General features: G+C 49.5%; 2 protein-coding genes and 1 long non-coding RNA gene across 6 annotated transcripts; 1 reads left to right on the top strand and 2 right to left on the bottom strand.

Moving 5' to 3' along the window:
- Positions 1–439: 439 nt before the first annotated feature.
- LOC102959987 (glutathione S-transferase theta-3-like) lies at positions 440–7,297 on the bottom strand. Of its 3 annotated transcripts, none has more exons than XM_007092312.3 (5): positions 7,091–7,297; positions 5,648–5,735; positions 3,431–3,581; positions 1,201–1,377; positions 440–868 (listed from the first exon to the last, which is right to left on the bottom strand). In XM_007092312.3, exons 1-5 carry the CDS (start codon positions 7,200–7,202, stop codon positions 674–676), a joined length of 723 nt encoding a protein of 240 aa, XP_007092374.1. In that variant the 5' UTR covers positions 7,203–7,297; the 3' UTR covers positions 440–673. The 3 variants fall into 3 exon arrangements, with proteins under 3 accessions (XP_007092374.1, XP_042818467.1, XP_042818468.1); XM_042962533.1 differs by lacking the exon at positions 7,091–7,297 and adding an exon at positions 6,896–6,957; XM_042962534.1 differs by lacking the exons at positions 1,201–1,377; positions 3,431–3,581 and adding an exon at positions 4,976–4,983 and having other exon boundaries at positions 440–860; positions 7,091–7,294.
- Positions 7,218–16,286, top strand: LOC122232651. The gene is made up of 3 exons (XR_006210022.1): positions 7,218–7,307; positions 7,953–8,044; positions 16,029–16,286. It is a non-coding gene; the product is annotated as an uncharacterized LOC122232651 (long non-coding RNA).
- LOC102960295 (glutathione S-transferase theta-1) lies at positions 9,613–21,356 on the bottom strand. Of its 2 annotated transcripts, XM_007092313.3 has the most exons (5): positions 21,174–21,356; positions 19,260–19,347; positions 18,532–18,682; positions 10,269–10,445; positions 9,613–10,083 (listed from the first exon to the last, which is right to left on the bottom strand). In XM_007092313.3, exons 1-5 carry the CDS (start codon positions 21,283–21,285, stop codon positions 9,889–9,891), a joined length of 723 nt encoding a protein of 240 aa, XP_007092375.1. In that variant the 5' UTR covers positions 21,286–21,356; the 3' UTR covers positions 9,613–9,888. The 2 variants fall into 2 exon arrangements, with proteins under 2 accessions (XP_007092375.1, XP_042818466.1); XM_042962532.1 differs by lacking the exon at positions 19,260–19,347 and having other exon boundaries at positions 21,174–21,252.
- Positions 21,357–21,824: the final 468 nt, after the last annotated feature.

Genomic DNA, 21,824 nt, shown 5'->3' with positions numbered 1-21,824 from the left:
AGTCCATGTCCGATTCAGACATCCCTTCCCCAGGTCAACCCCCAGCTGAGACAGGTGCTCAGTCCAGGGGGTGTGGAACCAACTCTGTTCTAGGACTGAAAGAGGGAAGGTCTGGGGCTGAGGAGCCCCGGGGGTCACCGGACTTGGCCTGGGGCTAGGGAAGTCAGGGAAGTCTCACTGGAGAAACAACATGGTGACAAATGCCTAAAGACTAGGAGGGGCACCAGGCAAGGTGAGGAGGGGTCCTAAAAGCAACGGAAACAGCCTGAGCTAAGGCCAGGAAGTGGAGGTGGGGGTGGCAGCTGGGAGAAGGGGTCTAAAATGATGGGCTACTGTGTGCAACCAGAAGGGGGTGCCCTGGAGGGGTGGGCAATGCAAAGTTCAATGATTCATACTTTAGCCTCAGAGCAGTAAGGCACCACCAGAAGTTTCAAACACAAGGGGGACAAATATGTGTTTACTAAAGCTCTTTCCAGGGGTCACATGAAGCCAGGGTGGAAGGGGCAGGAGTGGAGTGAGGAGACAGACAAAAGGAGGAATGAAGATTTCATGCATGGAGGGAACTAAGGGCCAGAGGCTGGACAGCAGGCCTTTCTCATAGCCTAGGAGAGGCGATTCCATCTCTTCTTCCAACAACAGAGTCTCCATCGTCTCTGCAGGCCTGGTCCTCCACTCACTGCAACAAAACCTGCACCGAGGGCTTCAGCTTCTCCTTTATGGCACTGTCTGCTGGAGGCAAGTCCTTGGCCTTCATGACAACTGCATGTGCCTCCTGAAAGAGGTCCTTTCCCACGGCGGCCTCCACGCGTTGGCGCCATGCAGCCAGCTTGGGTCGGCTTTTGAAGACTTGGCAGCCAGCACTGACAGGCTATGGGGAGAGGGAGCCAGGTGGAGTGGCTACACATGGACAAGCACGAGGCAGCATGACCTGGTTGAGGGATTCCCCTGGGTGGGTTTTCCCTCCTCTGCCACATATGGAATAGGCTGGAGGTTCTCTCCCAGGAGACACTAGGAAGCTTCTCAATATCACTGCAGGATAGGGTCTTGAAGCCCCATTTTACAGATGAGAACACTGAGGCTCAGAGAGGGAAGTGACTTGCCCAGGGCCGCACAGTCAGAAAGGGCAATGTGAGCTGGTATGTTGGCACCCTCCCAGGACACCCCACTGCCCAGTGGACCACCCTCCCCCATGGCACTCACATGCATCAGCTCCGTGATGGCCACCAAGTCAGCCACTGAGATGTGGGGTCCAGCAAGGAAGTCTTGGTCCTTTAGGAATTTGTCCTCGAGCAGCTGCAGGCACCTTTCCAGCTCAGCCAGAGTAGATGCCAATGTCTCAGGGGGCACCTGTTCGCCCAGGAACACTGGGAACATCATCTGGTGGGTGGGCAGGCAGAGAAAGGGCTCAGGGTCTGCCCAAAGCGCAGGCCGGTTCCTGCTCTCATCCAATCTATCACCAGGCCTTCAAATTTCTCCTCACACTCACCCACTCCATCCACCCACGGCCACCACCAGCCCAGGCCTCATCTCCTACTCCAACATGGACAGCCTCCACCACTCCCTAGGTCCTCCTGCAGGGCAGCCGGGGGTGGGGGTGGGGGGTGGGGGGGGCGCAGAACGGGGATCTTCTGCAATCCCAGTTTGCCCATATCACCCCCTGCATAAAGCCTTCCATGGCTCCCCACTACCCTCACCATGAAAGCCTACACCAGGTGCGTTCTCAGCACCACAGTCACCCTCTCCCCACTCCCCACCTCCTCCTCCACCCCAGGCTTCTCAAATGGGACAACGCATGCAAATCCTTCTGGGATCTGATTAAAGTGCACGTTCCTAATCTGTATGCCTGTGTGGTGCTTGAGACTGCATTTCCAAGCTCCCAGGTGGTGCTGATGCTCCTGGTCCCTGGTCCACACTTTGAGTAGTGAAGGTCTATATTCACTCTACTTGACTACTCTCCATTCTGCCTTCAAACGCACCAGGCTCCTGCCCCTACCAGCTTGAGGGGGCTCCTCTCTCAGCCCCAAGAGGCTTCAAGGAAGGCATTTCTAAGGTTACAGAAACCTGCGTTTTGCCCAACGACCCTTCAGAACAATGATTCTCTACCTACAGCAGAGTATGAGCATGCCCATCGCATGCTCCCTCACATGCACAGGGCACCCACTGTGTGCTGGGCCCTTTGTAAGTACCCTAAAAATAATAACTCAGGGCACACATTTCAAAAACATCTGTACATCTGATGGGTAAAAATGGTATCTGTGTCCTGCTTAGATGTGCATTTACTTGATTCTTAGGTTAAATGTATTTTCATCCATTTAATGACCATCTCTCTCTGTCCTTCAATTAAATCCCTGCTGGTTTCTTGTGCCCATTTTTCTCCTGTGCCTTTGTTTGATGGCATTCTGAGAGCATCTTAAATAATAAGAATGTTACTTCTGGGGTGTTTCTTCTGTTAAGCATCCAACTTCAGCTCAGGTCATGATCTCACGGTTTGTGGGTTTGAGCCCCAGGTCAGGCTCTGTGCTGACAGCTCGGAGCCTGGAGCCTGCTCCCGATTCTGTCTCCCTCTCTCTCTGCCCCTCCCCTGCTCATGCTCTGTCTCTTTCTGTCTCTCAAAAATAAATACACGTTAAAAAAAATTTTTTTAAAGAATGTTACTTCTTTCAGGGTACCTGGGTGGCTCAGTCGGTTAAGCATCCAACTCTTGATTTCAGCTCAGGTCATGATCTCATGGTTGGTGAGATTAAGCCCTGCATCAGGCTCTGCACTGACAACATGGAGCCTGCTTAGGATCCTCTCTCTCCCTCTCTCTCTGTCCCTCTCCTGGTCCTTCTCTTTGCTCTCTCAAAAGAAATAAACTTAAAACATTTTTTTTGAAAAAAAAAAAAAAAAGAATGTTACTTCTTTATAGCAAATCCTTGCCAGTTTTTTGCTTATTTTAAGTCTAATTCTTTCCTCTTACACAAAATCATTGTATGTGTACAATCTGTTAGGCTCTTCTTTGAGTTTTTCAGTGTTCTTAGGCTTAGAAATCCTTGAATACCCAGAAATCGGGTCAACTTTATTGAGATGTCTCCTCATCTCTGCTTAGCTTAAGATTTTTCATTTAACACTTCCCTACTTGAAAAGTATGTGTGTGGTTAGAGGGTTTGGCTTTTTTTCTCTCCCAAAAGGCAATGTCTCCAGGCAGTCTGGAGGATGCCAAAGGGCATAAAATTGATTCTCACCAGCTCAAGAATCAGAGCACATTGGGCAAAGTCAACTCCCTAGTTCTGCCTCGGTTTCCCCTCTGGGAAACAAGTTGGTTGGACTAGGGAGTCTCTGGGATTCTAGAATTTGGTGTTCTAAGGCCTCGGTTCTGAACAAAATGTTTTAAACAGAAAGCACTGTCCCTTGAGCATCCTAGAAGAGTCCCCGTCCTGCCATAGCTCACCTTCTGCCACATGGCTCGAGTGCAACTATTCCGTAGGGCCGTGTGCTGCCATGCTAGGTACTCGTCCACACGGGCACGGGCCTGCAGGTCCTGAGGGTACCAGTGGTCAGGGACCTCATACTTGCGACACAGATACAACAGGATGGCCACACTGGGGGACACGGAGGGGGCGGGAACATGTACTAGTCACTCTTCAGCCACTCCATAGGGGCCAGCCCACACTGCTCACATCTCCCCAACTCCTACAGATGGAGCATTTCACTATCTCCATGGTACAGAGGAGGAATGTGAGGCTCAGAGAGGTTAGGTGACTGCCTTGAATCACACAGTTCTACATTAGGCCATCCTACCATCTGAACTAAGGGCACCAAGTGAAAAACAACATGTCTTAGGATTTCAGAAGGAGGGGGGTGGGGAACTCAGAGAAAGCTTCCATGAGGAAGGGGCAACCCAACATGGTTCTTGAAGGACAAGAGCAACTCAGATACCACTCCCCACCATATCCAATGCACGGCCACGCCAGGAGCAAGGCCAAGTCCTCTGACACTCCCTGGGGTTCAGACAAGGCCTCCCAGGTGAACGGGTCACTGCTTCCCACCGTATCCCATCTCCTCTCTACCTGCCCAAAGCCTCCAGCACCCTCCCCCAGGAAGCCCTCCCTGACCTCCCCCCTCCCTCCTCTCCCTCCACCATGTCTGGCCTGTGCATCATATCTGGCCAGAGCACGATGCCTCCATGGATGTTGGATTATCCAGCGGCCAGATGTTCTGGAGCCAAGTGGAATGTGAATCTGGCTCTACCATGGAGGTACTATGTGGCTTCGGTAAAGGATACCACCATTCAGCTGCCAACCTTGAGGCTGGCCTGGGCTCTCATCTCTTCCACCCACCTCCAGCTCTTCAGCAAACTTAGGTTTGACCTTCAAGGGCATCCAGAACTGACCACTACTTCCCCCTACCTCACCACCTTGGTCTGGGGTCCCAGGACCTCTCTCCTGGATTAGCACAGTACCTTCTCAACCCAGCCAGAGGGATCCTTTAAAACCTAAGTTGGGGGCACCTAGGTGGTTCAGTCGGTTAAGCATATGACTTTGGCTCGGGTCATGATCTCAGTTTGTGAGTTTGAGTCCCACTTGGGGTGAGCTTCTGTCCCACTTCAGGTGAACTCGAGCCCTGCTTCGAGTGAGCACAAGCCTCCCCCTGGGTGAGCTCCAACCCCGCTTCTCTCTCTCCCTCCTCTCTCTCTCTCTCTCTCTCTCTGTCTCTGCCCCTCATGGGATTCTCTCTCTCCCTCTCTCTCCATCCTCACTCACTTGCCAACCCCCGCTTTAAAACAACAACAACAACAACAACAACAACAACAACAAAAACAAGAAACCTAAGTCAGACCTCAGCTTTCCTCTGCTTAAATTCCTCCAATGGCCCCATCTTACCTACAGTAAAAGCCAGTCTTCCTGGCCCCACATGCTACCCTGAGACCTCAGCCCTTGCTTTCTCCCCTTGCTTACCCTAGCCACACTGAATGCCTTGCCTCTTCTACCTGTACCCCAAGCACTGTCTCACCCCATAGCATTTGGCTTTGCTGTTCCCTCCAGCCAGAACACTCTTCCCTACATACCTTGCATCTCTGTTCCTGCAGGTCTCTGCCCAGATGCCTCCTCTTCAAGGGGCCCTTCACTCAACATCCTACTCAAAATCGCACCCACCCTCACTCTTACCCTAGTTATTTCCTCCATGGCACCCATCACCACGGGATGTGTTACACCTTTACAGAGATTATCACTCCCCCCTTGTAGAATATGAGCTCCATGAGGGTAAGGGCTTAGAATTCGTTCACTGCTTTGGCCCTAGGGCCTGGATGCTTCCTGGCCCTGGTGGGTGCCCAGCAAATAGCCACTGAAGCTCTCTGGGTGTTCTCTTGACATCCAGGGCAATAGGACTTGCTCCCAAGATTTGTAGAAGAGTAGCTCTGCAGCTACTTCTCAATATTTTGTGCAAGTGCCTCCCCTCACCCGGCCTCAGTTTCCTCATTTGTACCATGCCAGGGGGGAGTGGAGATGCCATGACTTCAGCAGCCCCTCCCAGCCCCAGGCTCCTCTGCCTGCTGGGGCTGGCACAGGCGCTCAGGGCACACAAGCTGTGATCCAAGCCATCAACGGTAGACACCGAAATGGCTGACCGGCCTCACAAGGCCTGTAGCAGCCTGGGGACCTGATACCTCTCAGCCAAGGTGAAGTCCCCATCCTTCAAGGCTGGCACCTTCTTCAGGGGGTTCACCTGGGCAAAAGCATCGCTGTGGTGCTGACCTGTGGGAGAGACCAGTGAGGCGGGTGAGGAGTACCCTAAGCCCTCTGAGGTCTCTGCCCAACCCCCACCTCAACATCCGGGCACCAGCTCTTTCCAAGGCCCCTATCTGGGCGGGGCAGCGGGAAGGAGAACACTCTGCTGGTCACCAGATCACAGGCCCTGACCTCCCCAGCAGAGGCCCACCCTTCCTGTGTCCACCCCCTTGGAAATCTGGGCCAAATCAGCTTGGGCAAGGAGAGAGGGCGATTGCCAGCAGCTGTAATCCAGCCCCACCCCCAACCAAGTCCATCCATTTGTCGGACACTCCAGCCTCCTCCATGGGCTCTAGGCTTGCCCCCTTCAGCCATCTTCCTATGCCGGGTGGGTGACCTGTCCACACCACAAAGCTCCACACACACCTGCTCCCAGCCCTCAGTCCAGCCTCGTTCTCTCCAGGAGCCTCTGTCCCATTCAGTCACCCAGACTCCACCAGCTTAGCTCTTCTTTCTTTCTGGTGCCAAACCCTCACGGCTCCTTCCCCAGTGGGTGTTCCCAGGTCTGACTCACTTCTGCATTCCTGGAGCTGGGCCAGTGCTGGGAGGTACGACAATCCCTGTGTGTGGAGTCAGAGCGATTCCACGGAACAGGCTCCCGCCTGGCCATAGGGCCCTCTTTGCCCTTCTACTGGGTGAAGACAATCACCGCCACCCATTCTCCCTCCAGAAAATGCCTCCGTGCCCAGCCTCCATCCCAAAGAGGGCTAAAAAGGTGGAGTAAGGTGGCAGCATAGCAGTTGGTGTCCCAGGTTGGGGACACCAAAGACAAGGTGGGCAGGCTGAGCCAAGAAGGGGTCTCCCTCCTGGCCTGCCCAAGGATAGGCCTACTGTCCGATTACAGCCCTGCCTCCTCCACTGGATCCTGTAAATGTGGAGGGGAAGTAGGCAGGCGTAGGTAGAAGTAAAGAGGGGACGGGCTCCAAGTGGAACAGCCTTCTCTTGCTGACAGATGCAGAAATTCCAGAGATGCGGGCTACTCCAATAAAGAAATGAGAAGGCAGTTTCATGGTTTCCTACAAGCCCCGGTGTGGGGGTGTTGGCGCACTCACTCTGGTTCCCCACGCACCCCCCTTCCCGTCCCCCGCACCCCCCACTGCTCTCTGTCTGCTCTGCTCCCTCTTAACCTGTATTTTGAAAAAATGTTTCGTAGTCACTAAGCAAAGATCGGGGCTGTTGAAAAATACACCACCGATAAGTGATGTCACGGCTTCCGTACTGGAAAGTGACCCTTCCAGTCGCTCTGCGGCGCGCGGCCCGGCGGGGGTCCTTCAGCGCACGGGCGGCCCTGCCCTCAAGGCCTGTCTGCCCGCCAGGCCCACCTTTGAGCAGCTCCACCGTGCGCAACTCGAAGGGGATGCCGTTCTTCTTGGCGAAGATGTAGACGGCGCGGCAGGGCTGGGATATTAAGTCCAGGTAGAGCTCTAGGCCCATGGCGAGAGCGGAGGACCCGACCCCGGGGTCGCGCCTAGGGTACAAGACCGGGAACAGCAACGGCTGGCGAGAACGACCAAGAGCCCAGCGCAATCCGCAATCTGGGTGAGGAGTTGAGCCCTCCTCTGAGCCCTGCCACACCCTCCCCGCCCATTGGATGGCTCCGGAGAACTTTGGACCAATCAGAGACACCCCAGCTCTCCCTCGTTCCCTCACCGGGAATCCCTGTAGCGGTTCTCTCGGTAGCACTGGGAGACTTGGTCTCTGACCCGAGCCTTTGCTGCCAGGTCACACCTCTTCTCCTGACCTCAATATCTACCTGGGGTTGGGGAAATCAAATAACTATGTCCTGGTTTAGGGGTTACAGGGAACGCATTGCAAAGGGGAACACTGCTTTCTGGTGTTGCTGAAAACAGACTGCGCTTCGCTTATCTAGTTAATGTGTATCTGGCGGGCACTCACTTCGCTTATCTAGTTAATGTGTATCTAGGGGTTAGGTCCTGCCGGTACCCATAAATTCCTTGGGTCATGTTATCCCATGGAATATTTTATCCTGCCTTAACTTGTTTTTCTGCGCGTTTTCTATACGTTCTTCCTGGCACATAGCCCACGGACGTATTGCACAATGTTTCCCTAAATGTATGCTCAATAACGGGAGCTTGAGAGCAACTCTGGGAGACTTCCCTTAGCCTCCCCCTCACCTCTCCTGACTTGCACGGAGTCTGGAGTAATCCTTTCTGCCGTCCTCAGCTTTGCTGGACGAAGCCAAAAGCCGAACCCACACTGGGACAGTGAAGGATGATAATGGGAACAGGACGTCAAGGACGCTTCCAGCACGGAAGGTCAGTGAATTTAGCAGCGGAAAGGGCTTGGCTGCCTTCCATTGGCCCAAGCCACCTCCTCAGACTGAGAGAGGAGGGGCTTCTGATTCCCGGGGAACACAAAGGGAGGCAGAGAAAGGAGGTGCAGTAGCCTCCCCTATGGCCAGTGCTCAGGATGGAGGCTGGGGAGGTTTCTGGACCCCAACTCACTGCGGAGGCCAGGCCCACACTACTGGAAAGAGTGAGCCACCCCTCCCTAATCCCTGGGGTCATATTCCTTACACTCCAGCTAATCCCTCTAGCAAATGGCAGGAACCCATGGGGCCCACGTAGTGACTTGCAGGGGGACTGAAACTTCCCCAGCTCCTTTGCAGGGCCAAGTCCCTCCAACTGACACCGTGGGGGCTCCTGAGGTCTGTGGCTATGGACCCCCATTCCCTAAGAGAGGCTCTTGGAGTAAGAAAATCCCGCCCCCAAAGCCAAGATTCAGAAAAAGCCCCTTGACAAGAGGATGTTATTGGAAAATTTAAGAATAGTTTGGCCTCCCTGATCCCCTAAATTCCCCGTTTATGTAAAACCTATTTCCCCAGGAGAGTGCCTTCACAGCCTAGTGCTGGAGCCCTCTCCAAACTGGAAGGGGCCATGTTCTCCAGTCCCTTCATTGCCCTGCCCTCTTGCACAAATCGCCTTTGGCAGGATTACTATAATATCCAATCTCCCTGCTTCCTCTCTGGCCATCCTCCAGTCCAACCCCCCGCATCCAGCCAGAATATTATTTTAAAATGCAATCTATGGGGCGCCTGGGTGGCTCAGTTGGTTGAGTGGCTGACGTCGGCTCAGGTCATGATCTCGCAGTCCGTGAGTTCGAGCCCCGCGTCGGGCTGTGTGCTGACAGCTCAGAGCCTGGAGCCTGTTTCAGATTCTGTGTCTCCCTCTTTCTCACCCTCCCCCGTTCATGCTCTGTCTTTCTCTGTCTCAAAAATAAATAAACGTTAAAAAAAAAATGCAATCTAGTGGGGTGACTGCCTGGCTCAGTCGGTAAAGCATGTGACCCTTAATCTCAGGGTTGTGAGTTGAGGCCCCACATTGGGTGTGGAGCCTACTTAAAATAAAATATAAGTAACTAAGTAAATGAATAAATAAATAAATAAATAAATAAAATGCATTCTCAGCACACTATGCCTGTTTATGGTTTACAGATCATAGGCATGGCCTTTAAGGCCTGCATAATTGATTTCCTGACCAGGAGAGCTGCTATTTGGATTTTCCCCTCCTGACCAATCCTGCAGAACACAGGCAGGACACATGAGCTACAGCACTTGGTGCCAAAGGGCCATATCCTGGGAGGTTGGCCCAGCCAACCGATTGATCACCATGCCTACAGCCACCACATATGGGATGCCTGCTGCCCTCTGTGCTGTCTGACAAATCACTTTCTCCAAGAACTAGAAGATTAGAGAGCGTTTGTTCATTTCACTCCTGGAAACCATCACGGAGAAGCTGACCCATAGGGCTTAGGAAAGGGGGTTGTCTTTGGGATAGAGAAGAAGACGAGGGCCAGGACAGAAGGTCAAATAAATCACACACTATTAGAAGCACAGGCTCAGGCTGAGCCCAGGTTTATTTCCTAAACTGAAAACGAAATGCAGTGATTAAAGGAGATAAGATCTGGGTGTTCCATTCTCATTGTGGCTTTCAGGCCGCTGTGGAAGATGGTGTGGGTGTAGGGATCTAACCTGGGGAGCAGAGGGGCAGTGGGACTCAGGCAAGTCACTCCTGCCCTCTGAGCCAACCTCCCATGGGAGATTGGAAATGAAGATGCTTTGCGAACTATCCTGGACAGAGCAGGTACAAGGCTTCCTGGCTCACCGGATCATGGCCAGCACCGCAGGCATCAGCTTCTGCTTTATGGTGGGGTCTGCAGGTGGAGAGTCCTTGGCCTTCAGGATGACCTCATGGGCCTCCCGGAAGAGATCCTCTCCCACTGCTGCCTCCACACGCCGGCACCATGCAGCCAGCTTGGGTCTACCTTCAAAGACTTGGCAGCCAGCACCCACAGGCTGTAGGGAGAAAGAGAACGGGATGGGGGTGGGTTGGCAAGGTCAAGAATGGCAGCATCTGCCCGGTTTGGGGGCCACATAGCTCCAGAAGAGGTTTCCATAGATAAGCACAGCCAGTGGCAAGACTTCAGCAACTCCCCAGGGCCCTCCCCGCCTAGCAGGCCCACCCTATCCATACCACTCACATGCATCAGCTCTGTGATGGCTACCAGGTCAGCCAGGGAGACATGGGGCCCAATGAGAAAGGCCTTGTTCTGGAGGAACTTGTCCTCAAGCAACTGCAGGGTCACATCCAACTCAGCAAGGGTGGTCGCCAGCATCTCAGGAGATACTGGCTCACCCAGGAAAACAGGGAACATCACCTGGTAGGTGGGGAAGCAAAGCAAAGGGTTAAGGGCCAGCCCAGCCAGCCTCAGGGGCAGGAAGGCATGTGTGCCTCCCCACCCCAGTTTGAGCTGCTTTCTGGCTGCATGCACCTCTCTTCTATAGCCTGGGTAGGCCTGCAGGGAAACTCCCAGAGGACCATCTTTCCCAGAAATATTCCTTCTTCTGTGATCTCTGATGGCTGAACTTCAGGAGCATCCAACAGAAGGACTCAAAGGGGACCTGAACAATGAGTTTTATATTTTGGAAGTAGGTATTAGGCTTGGGAACAATCTATTTTATAACATCTTTCCCCCTGAATATAAAGCCAGTACCTCCTACTGTATAAGTAATTAGGAAGATAAGCTAATAAGATTTCCACTCTGCCACTTATAGAGTGTGTGGACCCAAAACAAAATCCTCAAACACTCTGAACTTCAGTTTCCCCATCTATAATATAGGAATAATAATAGTGCCATGACTCCTCTTGTAAATGGAAAAGTGGGGCCCAGAGAGGCACCGTCACTTGCCTGAAAGGCACAGCCAAGAAAAGACTAAGTCAAGAGTAGAACCAACATTTTCTGAGGGACTAAGGGGGAGGGCCAAGAAAGAGTGGTGTCCAGGATTCCAGGAGGAAGGTGTTTTAGGGGGAAGCCATCAACAGCCTCAAGGTTGGCAGAGCTGTCTGGGAGATACATAGATGGGGATCATGAGAGGGAGGCTTCATGCTTTGTTTGGTAAGGTCATTTGGGAGAGCCTGAGATACAGGTAAACAGATACACAGGACTAGGATCGTACACGAGCCCTGGCTTTGGGCTTCAGTTTCCTCTCCCATACAAGGTAGACAGAATCAACGATCGCCCACTGGTGCCCTGGAGGCCAGTTCTGAGCTAATAACATTGGTCTGGCTACAGAGTTTTTAAAAATATGGATCAGTTGCTGACATTTAACATGGGACATTTCATATGAGAGTCCAGACTTCCAGTTTCTTTTTAATTAAATATCTTTTAATGTTTATTCATTCTTGAGAGAGTGAGACAGAGAATGAGCAGGGGAGGGGCAGAGCAAAAGAGGGACACAAAATCTGCAGCAGGCTCCAGGCTCTGTGAGCACAGAGCCCGATGTGGGGCTCGAACCCACGAGCTATGAGATCATGACCTGAGCCGAAGTCAGACGCTTAATTTTAACTGACTGAGCCACCGAGGTGCCCCTCCAGCTTCTTTTGAATGTAAAGGGTGCTGGCCATACGGTATCCCTGCTCAGTATCTAAGGCTGATGTTCATGGGCTCTCAGTCTGCAGAACCCCACCTAGGCCTCTTCCCTCTATTTATTATCCGCCTCACCCCTGCAAGAGGTTGTGGACTCTCTACATTTCCCTTCTGTTCCAATTTGGTAGATTCAAAATTCTTAGGGTTTTAAAAAGTGGTTTTGTTCCCCTTTATTATTTTTTTTAAGATTTTATTATTTTTTGGAGAACTATAGACCAATTTCCCTGATGAACATGGATGCAAGAATACTCAACAAGATATTAGCCAACCAGCTCCAACAATAAAACATTAAAAAAATTATTCACCACGACCAAGTGGGATTTATACCTGGGGATGCAGGGCTAGTTCAATATCCGCAAAACAATTAATGTGATTCATCACATCAATAAAAGAAAGGACAAGAACCATATGATCCTCTCAATAGATGCAGAGAAAGCATTGGACAAAATACAGCATCCTTTCTTGATAAAAACCCTCAAGAAAGTAGGGATAGAAGGATCATACCTCGAGATCATAAAAGCCATACATGAACAACCCAACGCTAATATCATCCTCAATGGGGAAAAACTGAGAGCTTTCCCCCTAAGGTCAGGAACAAGACAGAGATGTCCACTCTCACCACTGTTATTCAACATAGTATTGGAAGTCTTAGCCTCTGCAATCAGACAACAAAAGAAATAAAAGGCATCCAAATCGGCCAGGAGGAGGTCAAGCTTTCACTCTTCACAGATAACATGATACTCTATATGGAAAACCCGAAAGATTCCACCCAAAAACTGCTAGAATTGATTCATGAATTCAGCAAAGTTGCAGGATATAAAATCAATGCACAGAAATCGGTTGCATTCCTATACACCAACAATGAAGCGACAGAAAGAGAAATCAAGGAATCAATCCCATTTACAGTTGCACAAAAACCATAAAATACCTAGGAATAAATCTAACCAAAGAGGTGAAAAATCTATACACTGAGAACTATAGAAAGCTTATGAAAGAAATTGAAGAAGACACACAAAAAATGGAAAAAGATCCCATGCTCCTGGATAGGAAGAACAAATATTGCTAAAATGTTGATACTACCCAAAGCAATCTACATATTCAATGCAATCCCTATCAAAATAACACCAACATTCTTCATAGAGCTAGAACAAATAATCCTAAAATTTGTATGGAACCAGAAAAGACTCTGAATAGCCAATGCAATCTTGAAAAAGAAAACCAAAGCAGGAGGCATCACAATCCCAGACTTCAAGCTATACTACAAAGCTATAATCATCAAGACAGTATGATACCAGCACAAGAACAGACACTCTGATCAATGGAATAGAATAGAGAACCCAGAAATGGATCCACAAATGTATGGCCAACTAATCTTCGACAAAGCAGGAAAGAATATCCAATGGAATAAAGACAGTCTCTTCAGCAAGTGGCGCTGGGAAAACGGGACGGCGACATGCAGAATGAACCTGGACCACTTTCTTACACCATACACAAAAGTAAACTCAAAATGGATCAAAGACCTCAATGTAAGACATGAAGCCATCAAAATCCTTGAGGAGAAAGCAGGCAAAAACCTCTTTGGCCCTGGCCACAGCAACTTCTTAGCCAACAGATCTTCAGAGGCAAGGGAAAAAAAGCAAAAATGAACTATTGGGACCTCATCAAAATAAAAAGCTTCTGCACAGCAAAGGAAACAATCAGCAAAACTAAAAGGCAACCGACAGAATGGGAGAAGATATTTGCAAACGACATATCAGATAAAGGGTTAGTATCCAAAATCTATAAAGAACTTATCAAACTCAACACCCAAAAAAACAAATAATCCAGTGAAGAAATGGGCAAAAGACATGAATAGACACTTCTCCAAAGAAGACATCCAGATGGCCAACCGACACATGAAAAAATGCTCAACATCATTCACCATCAAGGAAATACAAATCAAAACCACAATGAGATATACCATCTCACACCTGTCAGAATGGCTAACATTAACAACTCAGGCAACAACAGATGTTGGCGAGGATGCGGAGAAAGAGGATCTCTTTTGCATTGTTGGTGGGAATGCAAGTTGGTGCAGCCACTCTGGAAAACAGTATGGAGGTTCCTCAAAAAACTAAAAATAGAACTACCCTATGACCCAGCAATTGCACTACTAGGCATTGATCGAAGGGATACAGGTGTGCTGTTTCGAAGGGACACGTGCACCCCCGTGTTTATAGCAGCACTATCAACAATAGCCAAAGTATGGAAAGCGCCCAAATGTTCAACAATGGATGAATGGATAAAGAATGTATATATATGCAATGGAGTATTACTGGGCAATCAAAAAGAATGAAATCTTGCCATTTGCAACTACGTGGATGGAACTGGAGGGTATTATGCTAAGTGAAATTAGTCAGTCAGAGAAAGACAAAAATCATATGATTTCACTCATAGGAGGACTTTATTTTTTTTTATTTATTTTTATTTTTTTAATTTATTTTTGGGACAGAGAGAGACAGAGCATGAACGGGGGAGGGGCAGAGAGAGAGGGAGACACAGAATCGGAAACAGGCTCCAGGCTCCGAGCCATCAGCCCAGAGCCTGACGCGGGGCTCGAACCCACGGACTGTGAGATCGTGACCTGGCTGAAGTCGGACGCTTAACCGACTGTGCCACCCAGGCGCCCCGCTCATAGGAGGACTTTAAGAGACAAAACAGATGAACATAAGGGAAGGGAAACAAAAATAATATAAAAACAGGGAGGGGGACAAAACAGAAGAGACATAAATATGGAGAATAAACTGAGGTTACTAGAGGGGTTGTGGGAGGGGGGACGGGCTAAATGGGTAAGGGGCACTAAAGAATCCACTCCTGAAATCATTGTTGCACTATATGCTAACTAATTTGGATGTAAATTTTAAAAAATAAAAAATAAAATTAAAATAAATAAATAAATAATTTTTAAAAAGATTTTATTATTTTTTTTAAAGTAATCTCTTCACCCAACACGGGGCGAGATCAAGAGTCACATGCTCTACTCACTGAGCCAGTCAGGTGCCCCTGTTCCTCATTAAATATAAAAGACCATAATCGGGTAATAAATACATTCTGATGTATTTATATAAAGAATTACTACAGAGTAGGTTAAAAATGGATAAATTAGATCCACCCATGGCAATATAGAAAAATGCACGTTGCAGAATGATATGGGGAGCACTTACATAAAACTTTAAACACTCAAAGCAAAACTTTATTTTGTTTATGAGTACACATAAATGTAATAATGTATAAAATCGTGAACTGGAAGGACTCCCACCAGATCCCAGAGCAGGGTGGCCTCTCAGGAAGGCATGAGGGCCACCAAGAAGTTTTTTGGCTTTTGTTTTCTGTTTCTGTGTTATATATGAAATGACAGGAGATAGAACAATAAAGCCAATGACCCATACACTTTAAATGTTTTTTTTTAATGTTTATTTATTTGAGAGAGAGAGACAGACAGACAGTGTGTGTGTGTGTGTGTGTGTGTGTGTGTGTGTGCAGAGGAGGAGCACAGAGGGGGACAGAGGATCCAAAGTAGGATCCATGCTGACAGCAGAGAGCCTGATGCAGGGCTGGAACTCATGAACCGTGAGATCGTGACCTCAGCCGAAGTTGGCGGCTCAACCAACTGAGCCATCCTGGCGCCCCGATGACCCATACACTTTAAAAATGAGGAATCCCATTTCTTATTGGATACCAAAGTCACAAAAACCATAGCTCCCATCATAATAATGGTGGAAAGAAAATAATCTTATTTTTCTTTAAAGCCATCAAAGAATTATAGAACTATTTAAAATGGAAAATAAAAGAAAGAACAAAAAATAAAAGAAAAAAGCCAAGGGTGCCTGGACGACTCAGTCAGCTTGAGCATCTGACTCTTGATTTTGACTCAGGTCACGATCCCAGGGTGACTCAGGTCACAATCCCACAATCCCATGGGATTGAGCTCCATGTCGGGCTCCTCACTGAGCATGGAGCCTGCTTAAGATTCTCTCCCCCCACCCCCCCGCCCTCTCTCAATCTCAAAAGGTTCAAGCAAGTTGGGCTCTGCGCTGACAGCACAGAGCCTGCCTGGGATTCTCTGTCTCCCTCTCTCTGCCCCTCCCCCTCCTTGCACACACTGTCCATCTCTCTCTCTCAAAAAATAAATAAATAAACCTTAAAAAAAAGTTTCCATATGCTTCGAGACAAATATCTCCTTCTGGGAAAGGGAACGAATGAGAGATAACAACTATCAGGGAGTAATGGTTACCCGGGGAAAATTAGAAGTAACAATTTAAATGTTGCTTGCAGGAATATTTCTATTTACCAAGAGCTCTAAAGAATGTTGACCATGAAGAGAGGCATCCTGTGACTGTCCACTAAAAAGTGACCATCACAAGATAATGACCGTGGGACTGAAAGATGTTTCCCTGCTCCCAGCCCCTCACCCTTTGGAAAAGTGCCTTTATAAGCTGCACATGTTGGGGGGGGGACGGGTGGCAACATTCCTCTTTCTTGTTGGCTCCCCTGTGTACAAGCTATCTCTAATAAACTCTGCCTGTTTTCTTTCTCAGTGTTTATTTTTGTGACATTGAGATTCAAGAACTGGACTCAGGGGTCCAGTAGCATCCATCTCCAAACTCATTCATCATCCCAAACTGAAACTCTGTGCCCATTAAACAACTTCCCTTTCCCTCCTCCCCCCGCCTCAAACCCCGTCCCCTGGTAGCCATCTGTCTACTTTCTCATCTTTATGAACTGAAATAGTCTAGAGATCCCACATAAGTGGAATCATACAGGGGCGCCTGGCTGGCTCAGTCAGAGGAGTGTGCGACTCTTAATCTTGGGGTCATAAGTTCCAGCCTCACGTTGGATATAGAGATTACTAAGAAAAATAAACTTCAAAAAAAAGTGATAAAAAATCTTTAAAAAGATAAAACAAGGGGCACCTGGCTGGCTTAGTCCATGGGGCATGAAACTCTTGATCTCAGGGTTGTGAGTTCAAGCCCCATAGTGAGTATAGACATTACTTAAAAATAAATTTAAAATCTTAAAAAATAGGGGCGCCTGGGTGGCTCAGTCGGTTAAGCGTAGAGCCTGCTTAGGATTCTCTCTCTCTCTCTCTCTCTCTCTCTCTCTCTCATTCTCTCTCTCTTTCTCCCTCTCTTTCTCTGTCCCCGCCCCCTCTCCCCCCCAACTCATGCTATCTCTGTCTCTCTCAAAATAAATACATAAACTTAACAAAAAGTTTTTAACCTTAAAAAATAAATATATAAAAGTGGAATCATAGAGTATTCGTCTTTTTCTGTCTGGCTTATTTCACTTAGCATAATGTTTTTAAGGTTTATCCATATGATAACATATTGCATTATTTCCTCCCTTTTTATGGCCGAATAATATTCCTTGGCATGTACATACCACTTTGTTTATCCATTCATCCATCCATGGACACTGGCGTTTCTCCCACCATCTAGCTACTGTGAATAATGGTGTTGTGAACAACAACAGGGGCACCTGTGTAGCTCAGTCGGTTAAGTGTCCAATACTTGATTTCAGCTCAGCTCATGATTGCACAATTCATGAGTTCGAGCCCCACATTGCGCTCCGTGCTGACAGTGCAGAGCCTACTTGGGATATTCTATCTTTCCCTTTCTCTGCCTCTCCTCACCTCAAAATAAATAAATAAACTTAGAAAAAAAAAAAAAGATATCTGAAACCAGAGATGAACTGAAACTAACTAAAGCTACAACCTAGCCCACCTCCTGATTAGCTGGAAGAAATTAACCTCATACCATGGCTGCCTGACGGAGGAAAATACAAACTCTTTCTAGAGGCATTTAGTATGTACTTCTATCTCTGACTTCTTTTATTTATTTTTGTAAAGTTTGTATTTATTTATTTATTTATTTATTTATTTATTTATTTTTGAGAGAGAGAGAGAGAGCACAGAGGAGAGAGGCAGAGAGAGAGAATCTTCAGCAGGCTTCATGCTCAGCATGGAGCCAAATGTGGGGCTCAATCCCACAACCCTGGGATCGTGACGTGAGCTGAAATCAAGAGTCAGATGCTCAACCAATTGAGCCACCCAGGCGTCCCTCTACCTTCTTTCAAACATAATATGTAGCACACAATATTAAATTATGAGACATGCAAAAAAAGAAGAAAATGTGACCCATAATCAGGAGGATAAAAAACGGCCAATAGAAATAGGTCCACAGGGGACCAAAGTATTAAAATTAACTGACAAATTGGGGCACCTGGGTGGCTCAGTCGGTTGAGCATCCGACTTCGGCTCAAGTCATGATCTCACTGTTCATGGGTTTGAGCCCCGCGCCGGGCTCTGTGCTGACAGCTCGGAGCCTGGAGCCTGCTTCAGATTCTGTGTCTCCCTCTCTCTCTGTCCCTCCTCTGCTCATGTTCTATCTCCTCTCTCTCTCAAAAACAAATAAACATTCAAAAGAAAAAATGTTTAAAAAAAATAAAAATAAAATTAGCTGACCAAGACTTTTAAGTAATGATTATAAATATGCTAAAGAATTTAGAAGAAAATATGGACTAAGCAGGTATACAGATGGTGAATTTCAGCACAGAAATGGAAACTTAAAAAAGAACCTAGTGGAATTTCTAGAACTGAAAAAAAAGTATCTCAAATAAAGACTGTATTACATGGGTTTCATAGCATCGTGGGGGCAACAGAAGAAAGAATTAGTGGAGTCAAAGTCAGAGCAGTAGAGACTCTCCAAATGGAAAAGAAGAATGCGATGGTGCTTTAGCCCCTTTGGGGTGATACCCTGACTGACCTCCCCACCCTCACCTTATGCCACAGGGCCCGGAGACAGCTTCTCCGCAGGGTCGTATGCTGCCATGCCAGGTACTCATCCACACGGGCGCAGGCCTGTAGATCCTGGGGGTACCAATGGTCAGCGACTTTATACTTGCGGGTCAGGTAGAGCAGGATGGCCACACTGCAGGGGAGGAAGGACACGGTGCTAGGGGCTTTATACAGAGTCCCTTCTTTAATCTTCCTGACGATGTGCCAAGGTATTTGCCTTATTCTTCAGACAAGGAAGCCATGCTTAGAATAGTGAAGGGACTTGCCCAGGCACAGTTTCAGAAGAGCTGAGAGTCTATCTGAGGCTCATCCTACCACCGGGCAAAAGCCCACAGCAGAATATCCTGCCAAGTGTTCGGAGACAGTTTCTGACCAGAGAGCTACCATCAAAGCTAAGCCTTAAAGAAGCTTAGTTCTTCTTAGCCTGCATCCATTCTCATCATCTGGCATCCAGCCTAGCCTCAGACGGCCTGATTGCTCAAAAAGGCTTTCTTGTCGTCTCTGTTCTCCCTAAAGCATCCTATAGGAAACGCTGGGGGTGCCGCAGGATCATGGAACAGAGCAGACAAGGCCCCTGGAGCTTCCTCCTGCCCTGGGTTATGAAGGTGTTGTGACAGGGGTGGACCTAGAGGGCCCTTGAGTATGCATGAATTGTCTCTAAAATAAAGGGGTAGGCCAAGATGGTTCCAGTGAGGTCTGGTAGCAGTTACCTCTCAGCCAAGGTGAAGTCCCCATCTTTCAAAGCAGGCACCTTCTTCAGGGGGTTCACCTGGGCAAAGGCATCGCTGAGGTGTTGGCCTGCGGAGAGCCCATCATGTTGGGGGAGGGAGTTACCACTGAGGCCTGCATGGCCTGTGCCCACTCCCTCCTATGCCCAGGCCCCAGATTCATGACTTTTCTCCAGCCCCCAGCTGTTCTCCTGCATGGCCTAGGCTGGTGAGGGCCACTTTGGAAGGAACAAGAGACTACTCTGCCAAATGTTGCAAAATGAACCTAGTCAGCCCATGCCAAGTCCCTTTGTGCACAGCCCAAGGTGTAGGATATGATGCTTCAGTTGGGCCTTCGTATGCACCCCACCCATCACCTTTGCACCATCCCCAGCCTCATAAGTTCATATTCAGGGTGCCCCAAGCTTTCAGAGCAGGGTGGCTGTTCACCCTAATGGAGCTCTGACTTCGTACAGTGCCCCTTTCCCTGTGGACTCTAAGGTAAGGTCACCAAATACAGAGAAGTGGCCTCTTCCTGGTATCTGTTTACCTGCAAAGAACTTCTACCAGCTCTTCTGTGTCCCCTTATTCACCCTGTCCTGGCCATTAGGGATGCGGGGGCTGGCCCTGCCTTTAGGCTCTGCTGGAGCTGGGACAGTCACATTTTTGTCCCCAAAAGGTATAGCCTAGCGTCCCCGGGGACACAGGCCTCTGCTTGAGCGCATCTGGGTGGTTCCTACTCCTTCAGATGCAGCCAGAGAGAAGCTTCTGAACAGCACTTAAGCTCATTGCCATCCTGCTCAACAGTCTTCAGTGGCTCCCTATTACCCCAGGATTAGGTGGAAGTTCCTCAAAGCCGTATATGATTGCCTTCACCCTCTAGCCTCAAACACACCCACTGTCCTCCCACTTCCCTCCCTGAGACTGCTCCTTCTTCACCAGACACACCTGCCCTCCTCTCCTAGTGAAACACACTGCTCTCTGCACCCTTTATTTAACAGCCTGGCTGGGATGTTCTCTTGTCCCTATGCCTTCTCCCCTATACTCTGTCCCTGGGCAGGACAAGTGGGAAATGCCCTGGAGGGGGGAGAAGATGATGATTCAGGCAGAGGGACAGGCCAGTGCCAAGGCACAAAAGCAGGCAAGGGCCCCACACTGGTGGGGAAGCGATGAGGGGAAAGGTTCAGCCAAGGAGAGTTACCCTACTTGCCCACCCAGGAATACCTGGGTCCTGCCTCCCTCTTACCCCCCAAGTTCCAACTGTGTCCTTGGAGCCTCGGGAGCCTGCCAGAGAAACAAATCCTCCTGTTGAGAGTGCAGGGATCACCAAGCCGCAGCAGCCTTCCCTGCAGTCTCCCCTCAGGCTCCCAGCACACCCCCAGGGGGACCCCCACCCAGCAGGAACAAGAGAGGCAGAGGACAAGGTAAAGCAGGAGAAGGCAAAGCAGAAGAAGGAGGAAGGGACAGAGGGGGACCCCCGGTGCAGACTGGACCAATGCATAGAGCAGGGCTGGAAAGTGAGACCCTGGGACAGTGACCGTTGTTGCCGAATTTCAGCAGTTGGGGGCCACCAAGGAGGGACTCGGCTCTGCCCCAGTCTCTGTGCTCAGCCTTCCCCCTGCCCCCATCTCTGTTCTGGAGGTCCTCTATCCCTATGTCCAGGTGTAGCCTTCCTTTTTGCTCACGACGTCTCTCTTTTTCAAGTTCTCCACCCCTCGACTCGGCCTCCGCCGAGCCCCATCGCCTACCCGGTGGGACGGAGCACTGTTTTGGGGATGAATCTCTGATCTCCCTGGCGGCTCACCTTTTCCGGCGATGGCCCCGAGAAGGAGTTGGCGCCGCAGGTCCTTCTAAGCAATATTTGGCCTCCCCGTTCCTCCCCGATCTCTCGATTCCCAAACCCGAGCCTCGGCCCACCTTTGAGCAGCTCCACTGTGCGCATCTCGAAAGGAATGCGGTTCTTCTTGGCAAAGATGTAGATGGCGCGGCAGGGCTGGGACAGCAGGTCCAAGTACAGCTCCAGGCCCATGGCGGGGCGGAAAGATCGGACTCGGGACCCGAGGGACTCTGCAAACCCCAAGCTGCCAGGGAACTCACACGCAGTCCTCGCCGCCACGCCCCACCGGCCACCACTCCCCATTGGGCAGCTCCGGGCACCCCGGCGCTTTGGTCCAATGGCTGTGCGGCCATGGGCCTGACAGGTTGGTTAGAGCAGCGCACCGCCCAGCAGGCCAGGTGGTGGCGCGATGGTCATCCCTCGGAGGGTCCTTTGTGACTATCTTATTTCACTTACCATGGTGTCTTCAAGGTTCTTCCGTGCTATTTGTGTCAGAATTCCCCATCGTTCCCATTTTAGAGATGTCGAAATGGAGGCAGACAGTGATTAAGGACCCAGAAGGTCCGGCTCCAGAGATCTTAGCCCCACACCCCAGAGATCGTGATACTAGCCAATGGCACAGCCTCAGGGCTTATGTCTAGCATTTTGTGGTAACTCACTCTGCTCAGATGGTACTCCCCGTACTTGGGTCTTCCTGCTCCTGCCGGCACAGTGCCTCACATTCCCTGAAT

The sequence above is a fragment of the Panthera tigris genome, chromosome D3 (genome assembly GCF_018350195.1).
Source record: "Panthera tigris isolate Pti1 chromosome D3, P.tigris_Pti1_mat1.1, whole genome shotgun sequence".
Classification (NCBI taxonomy): Eukaryota; Metazoa; Chordata; class Mammalia; order Carnivora; family Felidae; genus Panthera; species Panthera tigris.
This window is presented reverse-complemented; position numbering and strand designations above follow the sequence as displayed.